This window comes from Hypanus sabinus, chromosome 27 (assembly GCF_030144855.1).
Source record: "Hypanus sabinus isolate sHypSab1 chromosome 27, sHypSab1.hap1, whole genome shotgun sequence".
In the NCBI taxonomy this organism is placed as follows: domain Eukaryota; kingdom Metazoa; phylum Chordata; class Chondrichthyes; order Myliobatiformes; family Dasyatidae; genus Hypanus; species Hypanus sabinus.
Genome location: NC_082732.1, coordinates 34,895,895 through 34,922,864, shown reverse-complemented (window position 1 = coordinate 34,922,864; position 26,970 = coordinate 34,895,895). Strand labels below are relative to the sequence as shown.

The window sequence follows — 26,970 nt, the reverse complement described above, 5'->3', positions numbered from 1 at the left end:
TACCTGGGTTTCAGCACTTAAGTTACAGAGAAAGGTTGAACAAGTTAGGTCTCTATTCATTGGAGCGTAGAAGGTTGAGGGGGGATTTGATCTAGGTATTTAAAATTTTGAGAGGGATAGATACAGTTGACGTGAATAGGCTGTTTCCATTGAGAGTAGGGGAGATTCAAACCAGAGGACATGATTTGAGAGTTAAGGGGCAGAAGTTTAAGGGAAACACGAGGGGGTATTTTTTTACTCAGAGAGTGATAGCTGTGTGGAATGAGCTTCCTGTAGAAGTAGTAGAGGCCAGTTCAGTTGTGACATTTAAGGTAAAATTGGATAGGTATATGGACAGGAAAGAAGTGGAGGGTTATGGGCTGAGTGTGGGTAGGTGGGACTAGGTGAGATTAAGAGTTCGGCACAGACTAGGAGGGCCGAGATGGCCTGTTGCCGTGCTGTGATTGTTATATGTTATATGGTTACCAAAATTGCAACATTTACCAAGATTAAGCATAGCAGACGCTTGGAAATAGAACACCATTCCTTTACCTTCACTGGCTCCAGTTCAAAAGTTCCCTTATCATACAGGCAAGAAATTTGGGAAAAAATCTTGGCTGCTGTAACAGCAATAAAATGGAGATATAGGAGTGGAGGCTGCCGACTCTTAACCATCTATGAGGAGTTTCACTGACAAGCCTTGTTCTAACTGTCCATTCCATTAAACGACTTGCCACTACACACCCCAAGACTTGGGGAAACTAAAGCCATCTAGGTTCAACAAAATATGCCCAATGGAAAAGAGAACATTAGGATCAATTACTATCTGGATGCGTACCAGCTTGAAATGGAAAATGCTTCTGGAGAAGATGGTGCCAAGCTACATCTATTGAGATTGTCGCTCAGTTAATTTTTGGGTTCATGGGGATGGTTCTGGGAACAGCACAGGGAGTTAGGGGGTCAAGGACAGCTTATATCCAACTATTATCAAACTCTTGAATAGACCTCTTGGCATTAAGGTGGACTTTTGATCTACAAACTACCTCTGTATGATCTGGCACTTTATTGTATACTCACACTGCATTTTCTTTGTAGCTCTCACATCTTATTCTGCATTGTTTATTCTAGTATTGTATTATCTTGTTTTACCTCAGTACACTGTGTAATGATTTGATCTGTAGGAACAATATGCAAGACAAGTTTTTTTTTACTGATAAGGTTGTATGTACGCAAAATACAACTCTGAGATTAATCTTCTCTAGATAACCATGAAATATTGAAAAAAAATCGTGCAAGCAGTTGAGACCCTCCTCCCGCATGATCTGTGGCCCAACTTGGCCTCTTGACCCCTGGCCCGACTCGTTAAGGATGTCTGCTGACCCAGTTGCCTCGGCATTTGCCTCAATCTTCCTCAATGCTTCAAATGATGAGAAATTGAGTTGATCATGGCCCCACACCCATCTCTGGGCTCTTGTTCAGGACAGCTCATGTTCCTCTCCTGGAATTTTCTTGGGAACAGCAAAGAAGTAGTTCTCTGAATTGAATGCCAAACTGTAAGACACAGGCTCCAACAGTTTCCAAAACACAATTAAGATAAAGAGAGTAAATAAAAGGTATAGAAAAGGTGAAATAATTGACTATCTGGAAGATGTCGCCTGAGGAATCATTGTTCGCTGGCTCCAAATTGACACATGACAACTATAGTTAATGTCCGTACATGTGACATTTTTAAACCAATATCAACATAGATGCCAGATGTGATTTAAATTGGGGGGGGGGGGTTGCTGTGGGGGGTGCAACTTGAAGTGCCTATTCTGTGAAATATCTCAATAAATAAATAAATAACCAGTGTCTCAACAGTCTAAAACAGTATTTCCTACTGCCTGAAGATATAACTAGAGATTTGCTGCCACCTCATGGCCAAAGAATTAGCAAAGATGTATTTGTGGGAAACTGACTTTCCATGTGGCACATAAACAGAACAAGTATCAAATCACTAATAAGCATATCTTGCTCTCATGATTGAGAAATTAAGCAAGTCTAGCAACAGCACAAACCCAACCAAATCTTGGTTAGAATATACACACACACACACACACACACACACACACACATCCCATCTACATGACTCCATCAGCTCCTAATATGGTCAACCATATGCTCCCTTGAGCCTTTCTCATCATTAAAAAAAATCTTGGTGTTAGCTCCATAATCTTCAACTTTGCCCCCAATTTCTCCATTGATTCAATGACAGCTTTCTAGATTAGAAACTCAAAATATAATCTTAAAAGTCTTCATTAGCTCCATTTTAAGCAGATAATTCCTTATTTTAAAATTATGATCCCCTAGTTATAGTCATCTCTCCTCACTAAAGCAGAAACATTCCTTCAATCTCAACCATGTCAAGATAACCGATAATCTTAAATATTTCAAGATGATGGCTAAATTCTTCTAAGTTCCCCAAATAAATGTCCAATCTACTGAGAGTTGTCATTTCATTCCCCTCCATTCCAGGGATCAACTAAATGACCCTTCTTTGAACTGTTGGTTTATTGCCTGCCTGCCATGCAATTTCTCTGTAAACTTAACACTTTACTCTGCATTCTGTTATTGCTTTCCCCTATACTACTTAAGTGGATTGGTGTAAAGAAGTGATCTGAGGTACAATTTATATCTTACCTTAATTGACCAAGACTATCCCATTACAGGTTCATTCTCACCAATAATTGCAGCAAGACATACTCAGGTATACACCATACTTTTTGACTTTCATTACAATGTTCCATTTGCCTTCCTAATTGTATTTGCTGCATATGTGAAAATCCCCAAACTTATGCGCAGCAATATTCTGTAATCTCTCTCCAAAAGCCCAATTTCCTTCTATAATACTCCATGTGTCAATTTTTTATCCTCAAACTTAACCCATCTTGATCCAAATGCAAATTTTATTCTCTTCACAGATTTGACATATGGAAGAGTTTTTGTTTTAGTCCAATCAGATCCCTTCCCTCTACCCTTTCTCCATGACATTGATAGTTGAATACATACTGCTTTCTGCACTTGTACGGAACTCAAAAGTTTCATTATCTTTGCAGTCAATTTCCACCCTTCTCTCACTTTCAGTAACATTTCTGACTCTTCCCTATTTTCAACTGACGTTAAGTAAAGGCCCAAATTCCACAGCCATCTTCAAAGTACCTCCTTTTACACTGCCTTCTATGAAGTCTTCATACCATCCTGCCAATTTTTCTGGGTATTTCTACATCAATGCCTTACATTGTCTACTATTACCATTGTTTATATCTTTCCATATTTCAGACATACAAGCTACTTGGCCCAGAATCTATGGCAGCTCTCAGACAAATTGCATCAATCTCCTTGCTTCCCCCCCACCATTTATTTCCTGAATCCTATTTTCTCACATGCCTATCAATTCTCTCTCGATTCTCCAACAGCCCACTTATACTACAGATAATTTAGAGTGTAACTCACTAAGCTACTAAACAGATCTTTGATCTGAGAGAGAAAACCAGAGCAATTGGAAAAAAACTCACATGATCACATAGATAACAGAGCTATCACTCTTGCAGCTGCAGCTAGTAGGGTTCAATCATAGCCTTAAAGGCCGTCTGTGCAAACTTTGAACGTTCTCCCTACGGCTTCATAGGTTTCTTCTAAGCCATCTGGTCTCCTGCCACATCCCAAAGACACGCCAACTGACAGGTCAGTGTACAGATGAGCAGTGGAATCTTGGGGGAAAATATAAGAATGTGAGCTGAATAATATGGGTGCTTGCTGGTCAGAGTAAATTGGCAGATGGGCCTATTTGCATGCTGTTTGATAAATATTTGTACTGTAAGCAAACGTCATTGGGATCAAAACAAGGTCACTGGAGCTGTGAAACAGCTTCTTCCTTAATAATGAATTCCAGCATTTTCCCAACATCAGATGTCAGACTAACCTAACCATAGTTTCCTACTGTGCCATCATGCCAGTGCTCTGAATTGCTTTTCTATTTTGCACTCTTACGAGGGGTGATTGATAAGTTCGTAGCCTAAGGTGGAAGGAGTCAATTTTAGAAAACCTAGCACATTTACATTTCAACATAGTCCCATCCTACAGTTACACAGTTAGTCCAGCGGTTGTGTAGCATATGGATCCCTTCTTTGTAGAAGTCGGCATCTTGGACCTCCAGAAGTGGTCTGCAGCAGGGGTGATTGATAAGTTCATGGCCTAAGGTAGAAGGAGATGTTATACAGTTCTCATTACATGCACGTGCAGTTCAACTCTGAGTGATTATGCAGAAAGTTTGAAATTTATAGCTCATCTCCGCCTACCTTAGGCCACGAACTTATCAATCGCCCCTGCTGCAGACTACTTCTGGAAGTCCAAGACACTGCCTTTTACAAAGAAGGGATCTGTATGCTCCATGACCGCTGGACTAAGTGTGTAAATGTAGTAAAAAATAAATGTGCTAGGATTTCTAAAATTGACGCCTACCTTAGGCCACAAACTTATCAATCACCCCTCATACGCTCTCATCCTCAGCTCACCCTTTACACTCAATAAATCATTCTCTATAACTACTGCCACTATCCAAAGGATTCCACAAACTCTCCCCCCAACTCCCTTTCAGCATTCCAAATGACAATTCCCTCCTTAACTCTCTGATCTGCTCTTCCATCTCTGCCAACCTCACAAAACAATGGGAGGTAAATTCCCCGCTGTTTTACCTTTCCCACTATCCAGTGACTTGAAATTTCTTCAAGGTGGAAAAGGCAATTACTTGCACTTCTAATTTAATATATTGCATTCAGTTTTGAAACCAAGCAGAGTGGGTGATGGCTTGCAAAATACCTCCAGTCTGCAAGAAAAGCTATGAGTTTATAGTATCTTGTCACTTTATTTTCCTGTCCATTCCTTCTCTGACCTCTGATTTTACACCCAAAAATCAGCAGATCTCATTTTCTTAATACACTGCAGCACTAGGAGCTGTATGATAAATTTTACTATTTTAGATAACTGTTTTCATTTTTCTTCTCTCTACACAAGTCACTCCTCCCCCCTCCCCCCAACCCTTATCTTTGGCTTCAGGTATTTTTAGATGTAATTGCTTTTTGGCATTCCCATTTATCCACCCTGTCTGGTACATCCTCAAAAGCTTCTAATAAACTTGTCATACACAATTTTCTAAATGTTCTGCTACTAATTCCTTAATAATGAATTCCAGCATTTGCTCCAACAGATTCCAGCTAGCTTGTCTATATACTCCTGCTTTCTCTCTTTTTTTGAATAACAATGTCACACTTACAACTTTTCCAGTTTTCTAATCAGAGAAACCCCAATAGAATGGGGAAAAAAAAACAAACAATGCATTTATTATCTACGAAGCCCCTTTTCAGAATCAAGGTATAAACCATCAAGTCCAGTTTAAGATGGTGCTGGTGAAGCACAGCAGCGACTTGCTGGCAGCAAACAAAACTACAATTTACTTTATTAATCACTTAATACTTATTCTCAAAAATGATCGTTGCAATCAATAGCCTATAACTTCCCTTTAGAAGGTGAGCTTTTGAATTGCCTCTAGGACCTGGCATTTTTGCAGCGAGAATTGAAGTCTTGAAGGTGCAGGATGGTTGTGGCGTACCATAAATGGAGGCAGTGGAGCCCAGGCCCAAGAGTGGGGAATGAGCCAATATTTGGCCATTGTTAGAGTGGACTTGAGGCAATTCAAAGTGGCAAATTCAAGTTAAGATAAGGCAGAATTGAAGTGGCAGGGCCCTGGTCTGAGAGCAAGGAACAAGAGCTGTTTAGCCGATTTAAGCACTGGGCCACTTTGAAAAGGTTAGAGTGCTGGGGCTGGAGGAAAGGGATGGGCTGGTGTTCAGCTCACTGCTTCATAAGGTTTACTCATCTTTGCACTGAACTGAGGCTACAGCCTGCAAATATCAGGTTCCTAGATCTGCTGCTACTGTCTTTGTGGCTGTGAACTCACTTTTGTGAACTTCAGTTTGGAATGTTATTTGCTTGGTTTTATTTTTACATGATTTAACCTCTTTCCATGGATGCTTTATCCTTGTCAATTTTAATTTCTTAAGGGAATCCAAAACCTCATATTGTAATTTTACCTTCTAATTCATTTGCTCACTCCACTTCAGCCAAATCTCCCTTTAAGTACGAGCACCAGCTTTCAAGCAAAGGTTCTTAAACTGAATGTGAAAATCTACCATATTATGATCTCTCTACTCTAAAAGATTCTTAATCATCCCATCAGAAAGTTTGGGAAAGCTTGCTTTTAAGGTTATTTTAATATTTAAGAAAATAAATACTCAACAAACTTCAAATAAAGGTTAGTTGCCCATGATCATACATACAAATCCCAATTATTTTTAGATGTACAGATTTCTTAATTTAGTTATTGTTTGACTGAAAAACAATCCAAAAATGATTCTTCACCGGCTATTTTTCATCTGCACCCAACTGATTCTACATTATGATCTCCCAAGTTAATATCATTTCTCACTGGTACACTGATCTTATTCTTCACTAAGAGTTACCACTTTACTGCTCAGGCTCTCTCTCCAGCTCCTGTCTAACTATAAAACATTTAATCACTCACATTTTCAAATGATTTTAAACCAAGTTCAAAATACTATTCCACAATTCCATTCATTCTTCTCCCATTAAAAACATTATGTTGATGATCTGAATTGCATGAGTTTTTATAGCTGTGAAGAAGAGCTTCCAAGAAGGCACGTCGTGACCTCTGGTTTGACTGACTGCAGAGCATCTTGTGAACAAGGCAGTGAACATTCAGAGATCAAGGTACATTTCTGTATCTATCAACATAGGCATAAAGAGAAAGGTGCAAGAGCAATTTTGATTGCAAAAATAGCAACTTTGATTGTTCTAATGTGTAGAGACCTAAGCATCAAGTATTGTACCTGGTTAGATTCATACACAAAGCCTTTTTTCAACTGAAAGAGAGTTAGCCGAGCCAAGACTGAAGTACACCAAGAATTCTTGCCAAGTGATACCAGCAACGTTTTATGAGCCTCTTCTGTTCGGCCTAGTTGATAAAGAGCATCTGCGTATAAAATCTGGGAAACCTCATCTGTTGGGTCCAGTTCTAACAGCAGCAAGGCCAAGTAATGAACAGCCAGTACGTCTCTAGAGAAAGAGGAAAATTTGTTTGCATTTAGTTTAGTTTTTCTCTTTTAAAGCTCAAATGCCATACTAGTGCTTTTTTTCCCTGTATCGCTATGCCTTTACCTTTAAAAACCAATATTTGGATTGAATACGCAAGTGTGAACCCTAACTGGCCATAAGAACAAACAAAATCTTCACAGAAACAACCCTGTAACTTTCTTCCTTTTAATGGGTGGTAACTAATTAGCAGCACATATTCAATGCTCTCCCAGCAGCCAAGACTAAAAGCTTGGTAAACACTACAGTACTGTCTATGTTAAGTAGCAGTTCCCCAGGAGGTAATGACACATAAAAAGGATTCTGTACATGCCTTCAGAGACTTAGTACAGTACATGCTTTATTTAAGATTCAAGAAACCAATGTCAAATGCCCATTCTGTCCAAATTCTTATCCTAAAAAGGGAAAAACACTAAACTAATCTACATTAATGATTTGGATGAAAGGTCAAAACATATTGCTCATGATACAAAGATAGGTATGTTGGCAAGTTGTGAAAAGTGCTTAGAGCCTATAAAGAGATACATATACTGTATGTAAACTGAGTGGGGAAGAAGTTGTGATATGGAGTATGATAGATGAAATTATGAGGCATCCACTTTTGAAGAATGATAAAAAAACTGAAAAAATAATTTGCTAAATCTTAACGTACCAAGAAATCAGAGGGGTAGAAATGTTTTTTTGTATCATCAGCAACTTAGTCCCTACACCCAAATCACTAATACTTTTAATAACCAGAGTTGAATAATATGAAGATCAAGACCTCTGACCTGACAGTGAACTGTTTGTGATGCTTCAGAGATCTAGATTCAATTTTGATTTTCACTGCTGTCTTTGTGGAGCTTGCGCTGAGTTACCTTGAGTACTCCATTTTCCTCCCAAGTGTCAAAAATATACTGGCTAGCTATTTATTTGACCATTGTAGACTGCCCTTTGGTCTACCTATAAATGAGTAGCAAAATTGTTATGGGGAGGGAAAGGGGTGTCATTTGATGCGGATTTGAGAGCTTTAGTGCAACAAGGTGCTTAATTTTTAGAATGGGCATAGGAGGCCAAAAAGCCTGGCTTCTATGCTACAGGACAATGCTAACAAACCTCATGGTATACATGGTGTTTCCTGGTTTCTATGTAGTTTGAAAATCTGGACCACCTGCAGCAAGTATACAGACCCCCTCCCCCCTAAACAGTAACAAGAGACATTGAGGAGCAGATAGGGAGGCAGATTCTGTAACAGTGCAATAATAATAGGGTTGTTGTGATGGGCAATTTTAACTTTCCTAATATTGACTGGCATCTGCTTAGAGCAAGCAGTTTAGATGGGGTGGACTTTGTTTGGTGTGTTCAGGAAGGTTTCCTAGCATAATATGTAGATAAGCCAACCAGAGGAGAGCCTGTACTTGATCTGATATTGGGAAATGAACCTAGTCAGGTGTCAGATCTCTTGGTGGGATAGCATTTGGAGGTAGTGATCACAACTTTATTTCCTTTACCATAGTGCTGGACAGGGGTAGGAGCAGACAATTTGGTAAAACATTTAATTGGGGTAGGGGGAAATATGATGCTGTTAGGCAGGAACTTGGGAAAATAACTTCTGCTTCTAATTTTTATCAGAGAAATGCACAGCAGAAATGTTGCAAATGTTCCAAGGGTGGAGTGGTTGAAACACTTGAGTATATAAACATTAAGAAAGAGGATGTACTGGAGCTTTAGAAAGGTATTAAGTTAGATAAGTCGACGGGACTGGATGAGATATATCCCAAGCTGTTACGGGAAGTATGGGAGGAGATTGCTGAGCCTGTGCTGATGATCTTTGCATCATCAATAGGGACATGATAAGCACTAGAAGATTACAACTTTGCAAACGTTGTCCCCTTGTTCAAGAAAAGGAGCAGAGGTAACCCAGGAAATTAGTGACCAGTGAGTCTTACTTCAAAGGTGGGCAAGGTATTGGAGAAGATCCTCAGAGGCAGAATTTATGAGCATTTAGAGACATAATCTGATTAAATAGTCAGTGTGGCTTTGTCGAGGGCAGGTGGTGCCTTTCAAGCCAAATTGAATTCATTGAGGATGTAACAGAACACTTTGATAAAGGTAGAGCAATGGATTTAGTGTATATGGATTTCAGCAAGGCATTTGATAAGGTACCCCATGCAAGGCTCATTCTGAAAGTAAGGAGGTATGGGGTCCAAGGAGACCTTGCTTTATGGATCCAGAATTGGCTTGCCCACAGAAGGCAGAGGGTGGTTGTAGATGGTTCGTATTCCGCATGGAGTACAGTGACCAGTGATATACTGCAAGGATCTGTTCTGGGACCGCTCCTTTTTGTGATTTTTAATGACGAGAGGCATTGGTCGTGTGGATAGTCAGAGGCTTTTTCCTAGGGTTGCCACAAGAGGACATAGGTTTAAGGTGCCGGGGAGTAGGTACAGAGGAGATGTCAAGGGTAAGTTTTGTTACTCAGAGAGTGGCGAGTGCGTGGAATGGGCTGCCAGCAATGGTGGTGGGAGCGGATATGATAGGGTCTTTTAAGAGTCTTTGGGATAGGTACATGGAGCTGAGAAAAATAGAGGGCTATAGGTAAGCCTAGTAAATTCTAAGATAGGGACATGACTTTGTGGGCCGAAGGGCCTGTAATGTGCTGTAGGTTTTCTATGTTTCTAATATCAATGGTAAGACTCTCGGTAGTGTGGAGGATCAGAGAGATCTTGGGGTCCGTGTCCACAGGACATTCCAAGCTGCTGAACAGGTTGACAGCGTTGTTAAGAACGCTTATGGTGTGATGGCCTTCATCAACTGTGGGATTGAATTCAAGAGTCATGAGCTCATATTAAAGCTGGTCAAGACCTTAGTTAGACCTCACTTGGGGTACTGTGTTCAGTTTTTGTCACTTCACTACAGGAAGGATGAAGATACTTTTGAAAGTGTGCAGAGGAGATTTGCCAGGATGTTGCCTGGATTGAAGCGCATGCCTTATGAGAATAGGTTGAGTGAGCTAGGCTTTTTCTCCTTGGAACAACTGAGGCTTGGTGACGACCTGATGGAGGTGTACAAGAGGATGAGAGGCATTGATCGTGTGAATAGCCAAAGGCCCAGGGCTGAAATGGCCAACACAAAGGGGCATAGTTTTAAGGTGCTTGGAAGTAGGTACAAGTGGAATGTCAGGGGCAAGTTTTCACATAGTGGTGGGTGCATGGAATACACTGTCAGTGATGGTGGTAGGGGCAGATACAATGGGTAGCTGGAGCTTAGTAAAATAAAGGACTGTGCAGTGGGGAAATTCTAGGCAGTTTCTAGGTTAAATGGTCGACACATCATGGCAGACCGAAGGGCCTGTAATGTGCTGTAGATTTCTATGTTCTACGTTCCAAGTATCTCAAGGCACCGCAAAAACATCACTAAAACTTCTGCAAAATCTTCCAATTTTACCACAAGGGAAAGAACTTGACAGTGTCCTGATCCAGGTTAACATTCCTGGCAATTTATGCCCTAGTAGTCAATCAGCCAAGTCTTAAGCTGGGCAGCAGCAGTATCCGTGCGGAAAAAAGGCCCAGCAATCATCTACTTCCGTCTCTTGCCGTGAAAACCCTATGGACCCCCATGGTCTATGAAGTCATGAAGACTCAATCTCAACTTAACAACAAAGTCAATTGGTTCCCCAGTGCAGGTCAGGCAATTTACACGACCATCACCACTTCTTGAAACAGAATTACAACTGTGGTCTGTCACAAAAAGGTTACAGGTGGAAGATAATTCAATGATACTCCCAAAATTTTTTAAAATATTGCCACATTCCCATTTGTGAATCCCTAGTCTGCGACTACTCAAAATAGTAACTATGGTATTAAGAACACTAAAGGCATTACACTGGGAATACACAGGGCCCTGAGTAATTCCAGATCATCTCACAAACTCACTCACTCAGACAGCTATAACCTGCACCCAACTGTGGGGAGTCTTTGGTTCCTATGTTGGTTTCGGTCACCTCGGAATCCACCAAACTAGTGTGGGAATCAGTGATCCTCAATCCTGAGGTTCTTTCTCATGAGCAGTGCCTTATATGTGGTGTGTTCTTTAACTACTGGTTACAAGTTATTACATCCTCAAAAACTCCATCAAATTTCCATGATATGGCTATTCTGCTTGACTACCTTATGATTTTGTGACTATTCTGCTACTATATCTTTTATTAGATTCCCTCAATATCCCATTGAGATCTTAAACTATGGATTCCTTCTTTTGGATTCCCATCATTCTTGGATTACACCTAGTTTCCCAATTCCCTGGGACCTCTCTAGGATTTATGGAATTATGCCAAAGTACAATCCATCTCTAGAACTCAAGAATGCCACCTAACAAGAAAGGGAGCGTCTATAAACAATTTACTAAAATAATATTAACTTCCATACAGTGTCTGAAGTTACTTTGAAATTAAAGTGCGAAATTTGTAAATGAATTTGAGTTAACCTACGCTAGATGTAATGGCAAACACTCTACTGAGAGGCATACTTTTCTTTGTTGGAAGAGCCTTGCTCTCCGGACTCTGCTATCTTCCTACGGGGTCCAGCACCAGACAGTGGACGGCATAGCTTCTTCCGCACCATTTTCTCCCCTTCCTCCTGAAGCACCTTATACAAGAGGCCCCGCTGGTTCCACGGCACGTAGGCCTTAACGAAGAAGGCGGTTTCATCCAGCCGCAGTCTGCTGGCAGTGATGTAGTCCAAAGCCGCTAGATAGGGCTTACCGTCCAGCAACCTCAGCAAGCCGCGGCCACACATGGCCCGGACGCAGCTATCGGGATGCGGCAACTCTTGCTCGACGATGGCCTGGAAGTCAGCGAGTGCCTGTCCGTGATCGCCGGCGTGCAGGTGGCAGATGGCCCGGAGGGCCATGATGGAGTTGGAGTAGGCGGCCCCACCGGACGAAGCCAGACTCCGGCAGAGTTCGAGCGAGCCGCGCACGTCCCCGGTCAGAAGCCTGCAGTCGGCCAGCCGGATCCGTGTGTCCCGGTCAGCCTGGGCATCAACGTTGATTTGCAACTGCAGGGCTTCGAGGACAGGCACGAGGAGGTCGGCGCCGGCGTCCGATCGGAGGTCGGGCCGGCGGCGCACCGTCTCCCGGTAGTCGGCGAGTTGGGCATTGATGATGGACTTGCACTGCTCGAGGAGGGAGGCGGAGGCGGCGGGATTGAAGAGCCGCTCGAAGTGTTTCCTGGCGAGTACCGGATCGTTCTCGAAGGCCGAGGACAGGTCACGAATAACCCGCCTCAGACCACTGCCCATGACGAAGTGGGCGGCGGCCCGGCTGATGAGGCCGGAGGTTCGGTACCGGGGGCTCGAGCCATCGAGGCCGGACACTGGCGGCGCGCCGCTTCCCGCGATTTCTTCCATCCGGCGCGTGGCGCCCGCGCGAGGGACGTCGCCGTCACGGGGCCGCGCGGCGCTGCCAGCCGCTGTCACGGCCGCCAGAAAACGGCGGCAGTCGCCGAGCAACCGGTCTTTCTGCGCGGCCTTTTCTCGTTGGGACAGGTAGTGTTTGAAGGCGTGGACGATTCGCGGCACGTCAGCCTTCTGCTCGGTGGTCACGAACGCTACGGTTTCTTCCCGGCGCTTGGCGAAGGCCTGAAGGTAGTCCACGACGCCGTTGCCCGAGTGCTCGTCGGACAGCACCCAGGCCAGGGCCCGAGTCAGCAGCAAGCCCAGCGAGTGGTTCGGATGTGCGTTGAGCAGGGCGTTGCAGCGGCTCACCGCCTCGTCGTGCCTCCCATTCCTCAGCAGAGTTTCCATTCTAAACATCGAGGCCATCAGGTTGCTGGGGTTCAATAACAAGAGGAAATCGGTGACTAGCTCAGTGTTCACGGGCGCCTCACCGGCCGGCTCGATGCCAGCCTGGAGCGGCACCCATGTGTGGCCGGCGCACCAGCCCTCCAACACGGCAACGACGCTGGCCAGGCCGGATTCCCCCAGAGAGTGTACATGCTGGACTGTCGACTCGGCATCCCGAAGGAAAGCTGCAGTGTAACAGGCGGTGGCTCTGGTTGGATCACCGCACGCCAGGTGCCGGTCACCGTCAGCGCAGGGTTGGCCGTACAGCTTCTGTTCAGACATCACGATGATTCCGAGCTGGCATCTCCCAAAGCCAAGCGAATAAACCACATCTGGAAAAGAAACATTGAAATTCCAGGTTACGTTTCTCTAATTATTTCCAACCGGGATGAACCCAACTAAATTTCTTTCTTGTACCTTTAAAGTTTACCTTTGCCAAAACTTTAAAGATACAGGTAAGAAACTTACCATTTTGTGCAGTTGTACTGACCACTTAACAGTACCATTGGACAAAATAGTTTTATATTGGATTTAACTTGACACCTGATTGAGTAGTTTTAGAGTGTGTTTCCAACATGCTCCAATGAGTTAACCATAGCTCCTCCAGGGATTAATATTACCATCTGATTCAGAAGCCTATTATTATGCAGAGACAATGCATTTGCTAGGTTCCTGTGGACATCACATCCTCACTTCCGTTAGTGACGTTTTTTGTATGGATTTGGGAGGGTGAGGGATGCTGCCATTGTTTCCCAACTGCATCTGTCCATATTTATTTCTCAATCATTTCATGGTTTTGTGGTCATTTCCAGACACAAGAATCAAAATTACTCCAAAATTAACTCTCTTGAAACTGTGACATTTGAATATTCTTAGTTTGCACAGACATTCAGTTTGTTTATTCCCCCACACTATTCGCTAGAACTTTGTTTTCCCATTCTCCCTAGTTGTGATAGAAGCCATTGACAAGAAAGTGTTTTTCGCCATAGATACTGCCTGATCTAGAGGAGCATCATGATAGCTTAGTGGTTAGCACAATGCTTTTAGAGTACCAGCGATCTAGGTTCAGTTCCCACCGCTGTCTGTAAGGAGTTTGTAAATTCTCCCTATGTCCGCGCGGGATTCCTCACAGTGCTCCATTTTCCTTGCATGGTCTAGAGATGTACCGGTTAGTAGGATATATAGTCATTGTAAATTGGCTAGGGTTAGAGGGTTGCTGGCCATTGTCTTAAAAGGGGCTGGAAAGATCTGTTTCACGCTTTTACCTCAATAAATGAGTATTTAAGATTTTTTTTGTCTCAGAAGCTATTCAATGTCCCTAAACAGGGAAAAATAATTGAGTTTTATGGGTGAAAGTGGAAATCTGTTAACGTGCATTGCTTCAGTTCTATTTAATTCTGTTCTACTTTTCTGAATTATCTTCACAATGAGAAAGGAAAGTGTTTAATACACTAGCACAAGAATATCAAAATTTTTGAACACAAACAACAAACCTAATCTGTCAATCCTTCAGCAAGTACATTGGTAAAACTTCCTCCATTAACTTACTATATTATCATTAGTGGCAGTGGGGGGGATAAGAAAGAGAGGGGGGGAAACATGCATCTTAATGAATTCCAGCTCTTCTGTTACAAATTTAAATCAATATCCTTGCCAATTCAAGAAAACAAAACTTAGAAAAGGGCAGTTTCATAACAAATATGGTAGCCAAATTAATATTGGGGAAAGAGTGTTTGAAAAATTGATAAGGAAATTTAAATGAGTAAATATGAAAACATCCTGAGCTTGTAAATAGTTGACAATTGTAGCAAAAACAAATGTTGATCCCTTGGCAGGTGTGATAGGCAATAAAAATGATGGTTTTACCTACAATGAAGGGTTTAGATTACCTTTCTGATTATTATACTGATATGGATAAGATTCTGAAAGGGCTAGACAACATAAAAGCATTGCTTCCTCCATGGGAAATATTGAACTTAGGGGCACTGTCAGAGGACAAGAGAAGACAAAGCCAACATAAAAGCTGAAGACAGCATATAATAGATCAAACATTAGTGGGAAGTTAGAGGATTGGGAAGCTTTTAAAAACCTATAGAAGGCAACTAAAAAAAGTCAGAAAAAAGATTGAATTCAAAGGCAAGCTAGCCAATAATATTAAAAAGGATACCAAAGTTTCTTCAGATATATGTAGTGTAAAAGAGAGTAGATATTGGACTGCTGGAAAGTGATGCTGGAGAGGTAGCATTGGGGCACAAGGAGATGGCAGATTTTGCATCAGTCTTCACTATGGAAGACACTAGCAGTAGGCCAGAAGTTCAAGGGTGTCAGAAGGCAGAAATGAGGAAGTTGTCAATACTAGGAAGAAGGCACTCAGGAAACTGAAAGGCCTGAAGGCAAATAAATCACCTGGACTAGATGGTTTACACCTCAGGATTCTAAAAATGATGGGTGAAGAGATTGTGGAAGCATTAGTACTGGTCTTTCAAGAATCAATAGATTCTGGCATGGTTCCACAGGACTGGAAAATTGCAAATGTCACTCCACTCTTCAAGAAGGGAATGAGATAGAAGAAAACAAATTATAGGCCAGTTAGTCTGACCTCAGTGGTTGGGAAGATACTGGAGTTGATTGTTAAGGATGCAGTTTTAGGGGAACTTGGAGGTCTTTGACAAGATGCCACACATGAGGCTGCTTAACACTTTAAGAGCAGGTGGTGGTATAGGATTGATACTACCATGGATGGAGCATTGGCTGATTGGCAGGAGCCAAGAGTGGGAATAAAGGAAACCTTTCTGGTCGGTTGCTGGTGACTAGTGTTCCACGGGGTTCTGTGTAGGGACTGCTTTTTACATTATATGCCAGTAATCCAGATGATGGAATTGATGGCTTTGTGGCTAAGTTTGCAGACAATACAAATATAGGAGGAGGGACAGGTAGTGTTGAGGAAGTAGACAGGCTACAGAAGGACTTTGACAGATTTGAAGAATCGGCAAAGAAGTAGCAGGTGGAATACAGTGTCAGGAAATGTATGTTCATGCCATTTGGTAGAAGTAGTAAATGTACACTATTTCATAAATGAAGAGAAAATTCAAAAATCTGAGGTGCAAAGGGACTTGGGAGTCCTCATGCAGGATTCCTTAAAGGTTAATTTGCAGGTTGAGTCAGTGGTGAGGAAGGCAAATACAATGTTAACATTCATTTTGAGTGGACTAGAATATAAAGGAATGGATGTAATGTTGAGGTTTTAAAGTACTAGTGAGGTCTCATTTGAGTATTGTGAGCAGTTTTGGGACCCTTGTCTATGAAAGGGTGTGCTGACATTGGAGGGGATCCAAAGGAGGTTCATGAAAATGATTCGGAGTTGAAAGGCTTATTATGTGAGGAGTTTTTGATGGCTCTGGGCCTGTACTCCCTGGAATTCAGAAGAATGAGGGTGGGGTTCTCAATGAAACCTACCGAATGTTGAAGGGCCTTGTAGAATGGATGTTCCCCATAGTGGGGGAGTCAACAACCAGAGACAATAGACAGTAGGTGCAGGAGTAGGCCATTCGGCTCTTCTAGCCAGCACCGCCATTCACTGTGATCATGGCTGATCATACACTATCAGTACCCCATTCCTGCCCTCTCCCCATATCCCTTGACCCCGCTATCTATAAGAGCTCTATCTAACTCTCTTGAAAGCATCCAGAGACTTGGCCTTCACTGCCTTCTGGGGCAGAGCATTCCACATATTCACTCTCTGGGTGAAAAAGTTTTTCTGCGTCTCTGTTCTAAATGTAAACTGTGGCTTCTAGTTCTGGACTCACCCATCAGCGGGAACATGCTTCCTACCTTCAGCGTGCCCAATCCCTTAATAATCTTACATGTTTCAATCAGATCCACTGTCATCCTTCTAAATTCCAGTGTATACAAGCCCAGTCACTCCAAACTTTCAACATAGCCTCAATAGTGGGACATCCATTTAGAATGTAGATGAGGAGGAATTCTTTTAGCCAGAGTGGTGAAGCTGTGGCGGGCAAGTCATCAGATATATTTAAGGCAAAGGTTGATAAATTCTTCATTAGTCGTGGTATGAAGAGTTACGGAGCAAAGGATGGAAATTGGGGCTGAGAGGGAAATTGGATCAGCCATGATGAAATGGCAGAGCAGGCTCAATGATTCAAATGGCCTAGTTCTACTTCTGTATCTTATGCTCTTAGAAACGGTTGCCATTTAAGATTAAATGGGGGGAAATCCTTATAGTTGTATATGCACAAGAGTTGGAAACTTCCTACTGCAGAATGCTATAAAGGCTAAATACTTTAAAGGCTGGGAAGGGCAGATTGTAAAGGAGTCTGTAATTATGGGAATCAGGCTGGAAAGTGGAGTTGAGGCGAAGATCAGCTTGAATACAACTGCAGTGAATGGGCAAGCAGATGGAAGGGCCTGTTCATAGTGGAAGAGTCAAACAAGTTATCAATTTGGACCAATTTTCTGTCACAAGTATATGATATTTGTCACACTAAGAATTCTGTTACTATGTGCTGAAAGTAGCTCATCAACCTTCAAGCATTTCTGCATTTAAAGAAAAAAAATGTTTTGTAAATTACATCTCTCAAATTACCAAATTTATTGGTAGCTCCTATGAGCCATGCACAGTTACTGACTACGTGGAGGTACACAAAATGTGTGCAATTGCCCTTGCCAGTAATCAAATTCTACATCATCTTCAAGCATCTGCATGTTAGGCATGATTGGAACCTGTTTCCAGTTGTTTCTGTAATAGCCTCAGATATGAAGAGCTGACAAGTGTACCATCAAATGCCACTGGCCATGGCTATCTTCAAACAATAAATATCAAGTCACCTCCGGCATCACTTTTAACTAATCAAGCTTTTATTCCTCCAAGGCCATTCACCTCTCATTTTGTCAAGCTCTAACTAATGAGGTTTCAAGTTATGATTCCAGGAAATAAACCTGAGCCACTTTCATATGTTCTAAAGAGGTATGAGACACCAGGAGATAATTTGAGTAGAAAAGGTTAAAAAGTGCTTTGGTTAAGTTTATAGAGTTGCATTAAATATATTGAGCCCATGATGTCATTTATTGAAGGGTTATATTAAGTCAGTCTTATTCCAGCAATGCAATTTAATAGTATTCATGCAGGAGTAGATATCCGTGCTATACCATTTAAGGCACATGATGCCGCATACCTAGTTCCACATATTACAGTACAGGAAGCTGCTATTTGCCTCAAGTTCATGCTGACAAAGAAGAAAAACTATCATTAAATGCCTCTGTTTAATTCCTGAGTAGATTTGTCTATCATGTCCATCAATTCACTCCTTTTGTTCTATTGCCAATCACCTTCACCAAAGCATTCCTGTAGCCAATTGGGAATGAGGGAGGAAACTAAAGCACAGAGAGAAAACCCGTGTGGTCATGGGAACAAAATGAAAACTCCAAACGGCTGATGTCAGGATCAAATACGAGGCCTCAGAGCTTAAAGCAGCAGCTTTAACTGCCTTCTGTCACGGGTAGAGTTCAGATAGAGACATACTACTAGGGTGGTTTTCACAATCAATTGTTAACAAGCCCTTGAACTGACATAACAGAAAAGAAAGCAATAAAAGCAGTTTATACATACTTACAAACATAGAAAACCTACAGCACAATACAGGCCCTTCAGCCCACAAACCTGTGGTGAACATATCCTTACCTTAGAACTACCTAGGCTTAACCATAGCCCTCTATTTAATTGAATTTAGTCGCTACTTAAATTACCAAAAATATGTGCAAATATTCACTGAATGAGGTTTTTTTTGGGAGACCAAAGATTTTCGTTGCTTACTTACCTGGCAAACTAAGAACTCCATACTGTTAAGTGGTATCGAGTCTAACAACCAACAGAATCAGCTAATGCGATGATGGTTCTATAATCCTGCAGTGCCCAAACTATTTGGATTTAAGGAGCCATTTTCAAATTGGAACACCAATTATTGCTGGCAGTTCCGTATGATGCTTGTTTGATACACTTGCACAAGATCCTACTACATGGTTAAGCCCCACACAGACCTTAACTTGAAGCATCTGTTCCCTCCAAGTTGATGTTCTTCTCCATTTCGACATTGTTTTTGACCACACCAACATACAACTTCAGACCCATATGAGATGCTATTTTCCTTAGTCACTCCTCACCTTTGTCAGGCTAAACCCTCCCATCTCTACCATTTCTCAACTTTCTCTCAATCCACACAATATTGAACGTTTTAAAGTGTATATCCCATTGTTTATGATATCTTGAGTCTTGTATGTGATACATTGTCTGTTTCCCCTTTAAAAGGCCAAGATAAAATTGTCATTTAAGCCAATTTAGTTTGTGGGGTACAGTTTGCCCATCTCTATTCTAATCTGAATGCCAAAACATGGAAGTGCTGCACCTGTGATTACTTTAAACCTGTCACCTTTGCAAATGATAATGCTACAAACAAATGTGAAACCTAATGATGGCTAGAGAAAAGGTTATGAGGAAGTTGCTGAATCATTAAACCAAGTGGTCAGTTCCTCAGACACTCAATTTTATTGACAATTTCTTTAAAGTTGCACAATGGACCATAATAAAGTGAGAGGCCCATATGAAAATGTCATGCCCTTCATACAAAGTTCATCTCTGCTTAATCAATCATTTCATTTAATGCAAATTTGAACAATAACTTTCTACAATATACCAGAACACAGTTTAGCAGTAGACAGATTTAATTAACTTTTAATAGAGCACTGACCTCACACATATTCTATACATTAACTTGTAAGGCAAATGAAAATATATTGCCTATAAGCATAGCAGACCTGTCTGAGACAGTACTGGATAAGCTGTACAAGAAACAGATGGCTTGTAAGTAAGGTAGAATTAATCTATTCTTTCCCGTGAATGAAAGGAGTTGTCAGGATGCTTCACTTTGCGTTGAATTTATTGTTTCAGGAAAGGTTCTTCTCTTGAAGGAAAATTGGTGAGTGAAAACTCAGCTCATTTGCTAAAGGAGTATTCAGTCACAAGCACCGATCATGTAGAAAACACGATCAGTGATAAAATTAAACCATCTGATTTAAATGCATTTGGGATTTTTACTTTAACAGATTCACTGATGAATCCCCTTGTTCCAATTTATACAAATATGATGACAAAATCTTCCAGACTAAATTAACCTCCATTGCTGAGTGAATGTCCAGATAAACTTGGAGTTGGAATTATATTTTTACCTTATTGGGATTAAGAGGATTCAGATTGTAGGAAATAAGGAGGGAAGTGAAGTAGCAAAACCTACGTAGAAACCGAAAAAGTGGTCATGGAATTGAAACCATGCCATCAGGATTCTTCCCTCCTCCTCCTGATCCTGCTCAATCTGCTTAATTCCCCCAACAAATTATTTATGCTCCAGATTCCAGCATTTGCAATCTCTTGTGTTGCCAAAGTGCCTCATATCCTGGTATAAAAGCTTCCACCCTGTTAGGGATGGCAAGGTCGATTGATAATTGATTTAAGTGGCCCAAATCCAGTAGTAACTCAATGTGGGAAATAAAGTTCAAGATACAGCTTTCACATGAGAAGGCTCACCAGATTTCAGTAAAATAAGAGACATTTAAAAACAGAAACAGAAGACCTGAGGGGTATTTTCCCATTTTAGTCAATGCATAGAATACTAGAAAGCCAGCCGGTGGTGTAAAGGCATCCTCAGCGGCCTTTCAGGCGAATAGTTCTGGTTTCGAATCTGGCCGGCACCTTGCATGCTTTCCATCTGTGCTGGATTGAGCATCAAGCTAGGAACTCGGCCTTAAAAAAAAACCCAACACTAATGAAATGGCAAATGCTGCCTGATGTGCCAAAGGCACGAAGGGGAGCTCCATAGAATACTAAAGAGGTTATGCTAGTCTCATTACAGCATACAGTTCTGGTCACCATGTTACAAAGATGAATTTGAATTGGCAAATGTGCAAAGGAGAAAAGTGGCAGGAAAAAAAAAATCACACCGAGTTAGGATTTGATAAGCCAGTTTTGTCCAAACTTAGAAGGCTGAATGATGACTTAATTTGAGGTGCACAAGATTAGAAGACTAGATGGAGTAACTCATTTCTCACAGGAGATGTGAAAACTTAGAACCAGTAATTTAAAGTATTTGGTAGAAATTCTTTGGTAGATAGATACTATATGAGATAGGGCAAGGGGCGAAATAAATTCACCCTGAAGTTGAACCTCTAACTGATTGCCATAAAGAATAGTAAGAAAATCCCTGCTCTCCTATATGCTTCTGAGACCTTGACTGCCAACAACAGGTAGAGGAAAAATCCCACAATACTTGTCTTCAGAATCCTCACTAGAGGGATAAACAAAATACTGCCAGCATCATTTCCCAGGCTAACATCTATGCACTGCTCCCAAGTTACACTCAGTTGGCTACATTTGGTCATTCAGAAGCCTGACACAGATTGCCTAAATTAATACAACTGCAAAGTCTGATACAAGGGATTACTTGGGTGGGGGGAGAGAATATATGTGCTCAAACCTTAGGAATACAATGCATTGTCTTCACTGACTCCTGGAAATCTCTCACATCTGATTGCTCAAACAGGGCATTCATGATACTATTGAATCCCAAATCAGGAGAGCACTGAAGCCCTCCACAAGATACAGAGGTAATGTGCTACCAACTTGTTTCCCTGGCCAGGCATCACCTGACACAATTCTGGAATAGACTACAGTTCCCATGTCTTCGTTAATTACCTCAGCAACACTGGAGTAGAAGTAAATCATCTTCAATGCCAAGCAACTAGCCTAGAAGCAAGTGCTGAAACTCATGTTTAAACAGTTTTGGATGTATACATAAAGAATCATAATCCATAGATTCACAGACCCAGTGCTGGAAGGTTGGATTAGTTGAGCATCTTTTTCAACTGGCACAGACACCCATTGAAAGTGAAATGCTTTTTTTTAAAAAAACAGAAACTTGCCAGAAATTTTGAAAACAGGACTATGGGACAGTAACACCTTCAGAAACAAACCTGTGATCTGATAAAACAAGACCATAGGAGGATACTATCATTAGAAACATGCCTTGGGATCTGATTTAAAGGGGGTATTGCTCTGTTGGTGTTAAGCCTTGTCCTTTGGCAAACCTCACATTTTATAAGGTAATACATGCTTGTGTGTGTATGTATATAAATCTACTGCATTAAGACAATGAGTTGAGCAACATCTGTGGACGGAAAGAAATAGTTGATACTTCAGGCCAAACCCCTGCATGAGACACTTCTCCTGCAGCTGCTGCTTAATCCACTGGGTTCCTCAATCAGATTGATTGTTCTCCAGATTCCAAAAAAAAAATCATTGTATTTTACAAAAACTATACATAAACAGACAAATAACTAGGGTGTAGAAGAAGACAAACTGTGTATAAATAAAAACATGAGTTATAAAGAATCCTTGAAAGTAAGTCTGCAGCTGTAGAGTTGAAGTTATCCAAGTTACCAGGAACCTGATGGTTGTACGGTAATAACTGTTCCTGAACAGGCTTCTGTACCACCTGTCCAATGGTAGTAGCAAAAAGAGGGCTGGATGGAGAGGATCTTTAATGGTGGATTTTGTCTTCTTTTGATAGTGCTCCTTGTAAGTATGCTCAACGGTGCTTCCAAAGTGAGTTTGTATTCTGTTATAATAACTTACACCCTGTTAGAGATGATATATTCCAATCAGTCAATTGATTTAAATCAGTGGTTCTCAATCTTTTTCTACTCATGGCCCACTGGTGACTTTCATTTACCAATCTGGCCTCCACCCTCCATAGTCTCCATTACTAGCAGAAGTGTTCTTTGTTTGTTAACTGTACAATTATAATGTACAGTCAAAATTTATGATTTAACCAGTTACAAGTATTATATGTTAAATATGTTACAGTTGTATTTGGAAAATAAAACTATTTCAAAGCTCTGAACAGGTTTGTCTAACCAATAATGAAAAAAGTGTGTAATATTGTTACTTTGGGTATTTAGTGAGATCCTTGCAACTGATACAAATAAGTTTTTGAATAGCTGGTTGCAACTTGGTTGAAAGTAATTGAAGATCACCTCTTTTCACAATATCAAAACAGTTAAGAGCTTTTGATAACAGGTGAAGAGCTTGAATAAAGCCACAAAGTTCAAAGTAAATTTATTGTCACAGTGGCATGCAAAAGTTCGGGCACCCCAGTCAAAATTTCTGTTACTGTGAATAGTTAAGTGAGTAGAAGATGAACTGATCTTCAAAAGTCATAAAGTTAAAGATGAAACATTCTTTTCAACATTTTAAGCAAGATTAGTGTATTATTTTTGTTTTGTACAATTTTAGAGTGGGGAAAAAAAAGGAAAGGAGCACCATGCAAAAGTTTGGGCACCCCAAGAGATTTGAGCTCTCAGATAACTTTTACCAAGGTCTCAGACCTTAATTAGCTTGTTAGGACTATGGCTTGTTCACAGTCATCATTAGTAAAGGCCAGGTGATGCAAATTTCAAAGCTTTATAAATACCCTGACTCTAACCTTGTCCCAACAATCAGCAGCCATGGGCTCCTCTAAGCAGCTGCCTCGCACTCTGAAAATTAAAATAAATGATGCCCACAAAGCAGGAGAAGGCTATAAGAAGATAGCAAAGTGTTTTCAGGTAGCTGTTTCCTCAGTTTGTAATGTAATTAAGAAATGGCAGTTAACAGGAATGGTGGAGGCCAAGTTGAGGTCTGGAAGACCAAGAAAACTTTCCAGAACTGCTTGTAGGATTTCTAGAAAGGGAAATAAAAACCCCTGTTTGACTGCAAAAGACCTTCAGGAAGATTTAGTAGACTCTGGAGTGGTGGTGCACTGTTCTACTGTGCAGCGACACCTGCACAAATATGACCTTCATGGAAGAGTCATCAGAAGAAAACCTTCCCTGCGTCATCACCACAAAATTCAGCATCAGAAGTTTGCAAAGGAATATCTAAACAAGCCTGTGCATTTTGGAAACAAGTCCTGTGGACTGATGAAGTTAAAATAGAACTTCTTGGCTGCAATGAGCAAAGGTATATTTTGGAAAAAAAAGGTGCAGAATTTCATGAAAAGAGCACCTTTCCAACTGTTAAGCACGGGGGTGGATCGATCATGCGTTGGGCTTGTGTTGCAGCCAGTGGCACGGGGAACATTTCACTGGTAAAGGGAAGAAATACCAGCAAATTCTGGAAGCAAACATCACACCATCTGTTTAAAAAAAAAGCTGAAGATGAAAAGAGGATGGCTTCTACAGCAGGATAAAGATCCTAAACGCACCTCAAAATCTACAATGGACTACCTCAAGAGGTGCATGCTGAAGGTTTTAGCCATGGCCTCCACGGTCCCCCAACCTAAACCTTATTGAAAATATGTAGATAGACCTCAAACCTCAAAAGATTAATGTATGCAAGACGGCCAAGAATCTCACAGAACTAGAAGCCTTTTGCAAGGAAGAATGGGCAAAAATCCCCCAAACAAGAATTGAAAGACTTAGCTGGCTACATTAAGCATTTACAAGCTGAGATACTTGTCAAAGGGGGTGTTACTAAGTACTGACCATGCAGGGTGCCCAAACTTTTGCTTCAGGCCCTTTTCCTTTTTTGTTATTTTGAAACTGTAAAAGATGGAAATAAAAAAGTAATCTTGCTTAAAATATTAAAAAGTGTCATCGTTAACTTTACGCCTTTTGGAAATCAGGTCATCTTTTACTCACTTAGCTATTCACGGAAACAGAAATTTTGATCGGGGTGCCCAAACTTTTGCATGCCACTGTGTCACCATTTATAACCCTGAGATTCATTTTCTTGTGGGCATACTTAGTAAATTCAAGAGCCATAATAGAATCAAAGAAAGACCACCCTTCAGGACGGACATGCAACCAATGTGCAAAAGACTACAAACTGTAGAAATAATAATAAGTTAATAAGCAATAAATATCAAGAACATGAGATTCCTTGAAAGTGAGTCCATAGGTTATAGGAACAATTCAGCGATGGGACATGTGAAGTTGATGAAGTCATCGCACTGGTTCAAAAGTCTGATGTTTGAGGGATAAAAACTTCCTGAATCTGATGATGTGAGTCCTGGGGCTGTTGTACCTTCTTCCTGAAGGCAGTAGTGAGATGAGGACATGGCCTGGTTGATGGGGTCCCTGATGATGGATGCTTGTTTTCTGCAATAGCACTCAGTGCAGATGTGATATGGTGGGGAGGGGGGAGTGAGGATTTACCCCTGATTGACAGTGGTGAATCCGCATTTTTGTACGATTTTCCATTCAAAGGCATTGATGCTTCCATACCAGGCTGTGATGCAACCAATCAATATACCCTCCACCACAGATCTATAGAGGTTTGTCAAAGTTTTAGATATCACGCTGAATATACACCAACTTGTAAGGAACTGGAGCTGTTGCTGTGCTTTCTTCATAATTGCTCTTACTTGCTGGGCCCAGGACAGGACCTCTGAAATGATAACACTGAGGAATTCAAAGCTGCTGACCCTCTCTACCTTCAAGCCCCCAATGAGGACTGGCTCAGGGACCTCCAGTTTCCTCCTCTTGATGTCAATAATCAGCTTCTTGGTCTTGCTGACATTGAGTGAGGGGCACTACTCCGTCAAATTTTCAATCTCCCTCCTATTTGCTGATTTGTTACCACCCTTGATTTGTAGAGCGAGTAGAACAGCCTTGTAGTATACCTGCGCTGATGGAAATTGTGGAGGACATGTTGCCTATCGAACTGACTGGGGTCTGCAAGTGAGGAAATTAGGAAATTGAGGATCCAATTGCACAAGGAGACATTATGGCCAAGGCCTTGAAGCTTATTCATTAGCTTTGAGGTGATGATAGTATTGAATGCTGAGCTGTATTCATTAAAGAGCATCTTGATGAATGCATCTTTGTTCTTCAGATGTTCAGGGTTGAGTTAAGAACCTGTGAAATGGCATGTGCTCTGGACCTGTTGTGCTGGTAGGCAAATTGGAGCGGATCCAAGTTGCTCCTGAGACAAGAGTTGATATGCTTCATCACCAGTCTTTCAAAATACTTCATCACTTTGGTTGTAGGTACTACTGGATGATAGCCATTGAGGCAGATTACCACAGTATTCTTAGGCAGCCATTATAATTGAACTAGATAAGAGGTAGGAAATCCAATTAAAAAGAACTTTGCTTTCTCCCAGAGCTGTGCAAACTTATTTTGAATATCAAGTCATCATTTCGACCATAACTGCTGGTACAGTACACAGTAAAAATGAGACATTTTTCAGGATCATGGTGCTACATGAAACAGTACAAAAACTACACTGAACTACGTAAAAACAACAGACAAAAAAAGACTACACTAGACTACAGACCTACCCAGGACTGCATAAAGTGCACAAAACAGTACAGGCATTACAATAAATAATAAGCAAGACAATGGGCACAGTAGAGGGCAGCAAGTTGGTGTCAGTCCAGGCTCTGGGTATTGAGGAGTCTGATAGCTTGGGGGAAGAAACTGTTACATAGTTTGGTCGTGGCAGGAGGGAGAAGAGTTTGTAAGAGGGGTGCGTGGGGTCTTTCATAATGCTGTTTGCAGATGCAGTAGTGTAGTGTAAATATCTGTAATGGCAGGAAGAGAGACCCCGATGATCTTCTCAGCTGCCCTCACTATCCGCTGCAGGGTCTTGCGATCCGAGATTGTGCAATTTCCAAACCAGGCAGTGACGCAGCTGCTTAGGATGCTCTCAATATAAAATTTAAACTTTGTAGTATAATTTATCGTAATTACTTTTTTAAACCTTCTTGGAGTGATCCAATTTTTTTACTTTGGAAAAAAAGGTATTCTTTTTTGGATTTATTTAAAAAAGGCAGATTGATGGCTTTTGAACAATTAGTCGATAAGTATTCTCTCTCATATTCACACTTTTTACAATATCTTCAAGTTAGACATTTTT

General features: G+C 41.2%; 1 protein-coding gene across 7 annotated transcripts in view; it reads right to left on the bottom strand.

Annotated features, from left to right (window-relative positions):
* The window catches only part of ttc34 (tetratricopeptide repeat domain 34), a 74,140-nt gene that overhangs the window by 45,294 nt on the left and 1,876 nt on the right, over positions 1-26,970 (bottom strand). For all 7 annotated transcript variants that reach the window (XR_009508234.1, XR_009508235.1, XM_059952213.1 and 4 more), the window contains exons 2-3: positions 11,692-13,339; positions 6,924-7,149 (exon numbers count right to left, since the gene is read on the bottom strand). Coding sequence is in view for 5 of the 7 variants with exons in the window: in XM_059952213.1 (XP_059808196.1) it covers positions 6,924-7,149; positions 11,692-13,289 (1,824 nt within the window). In the remaining 2 variants the exon portion in view is untranslated. The remainder of the gene's footprint in view (positions 1-6,923; positions 7,150-11,691; positions 13,340-26,970) is intronic.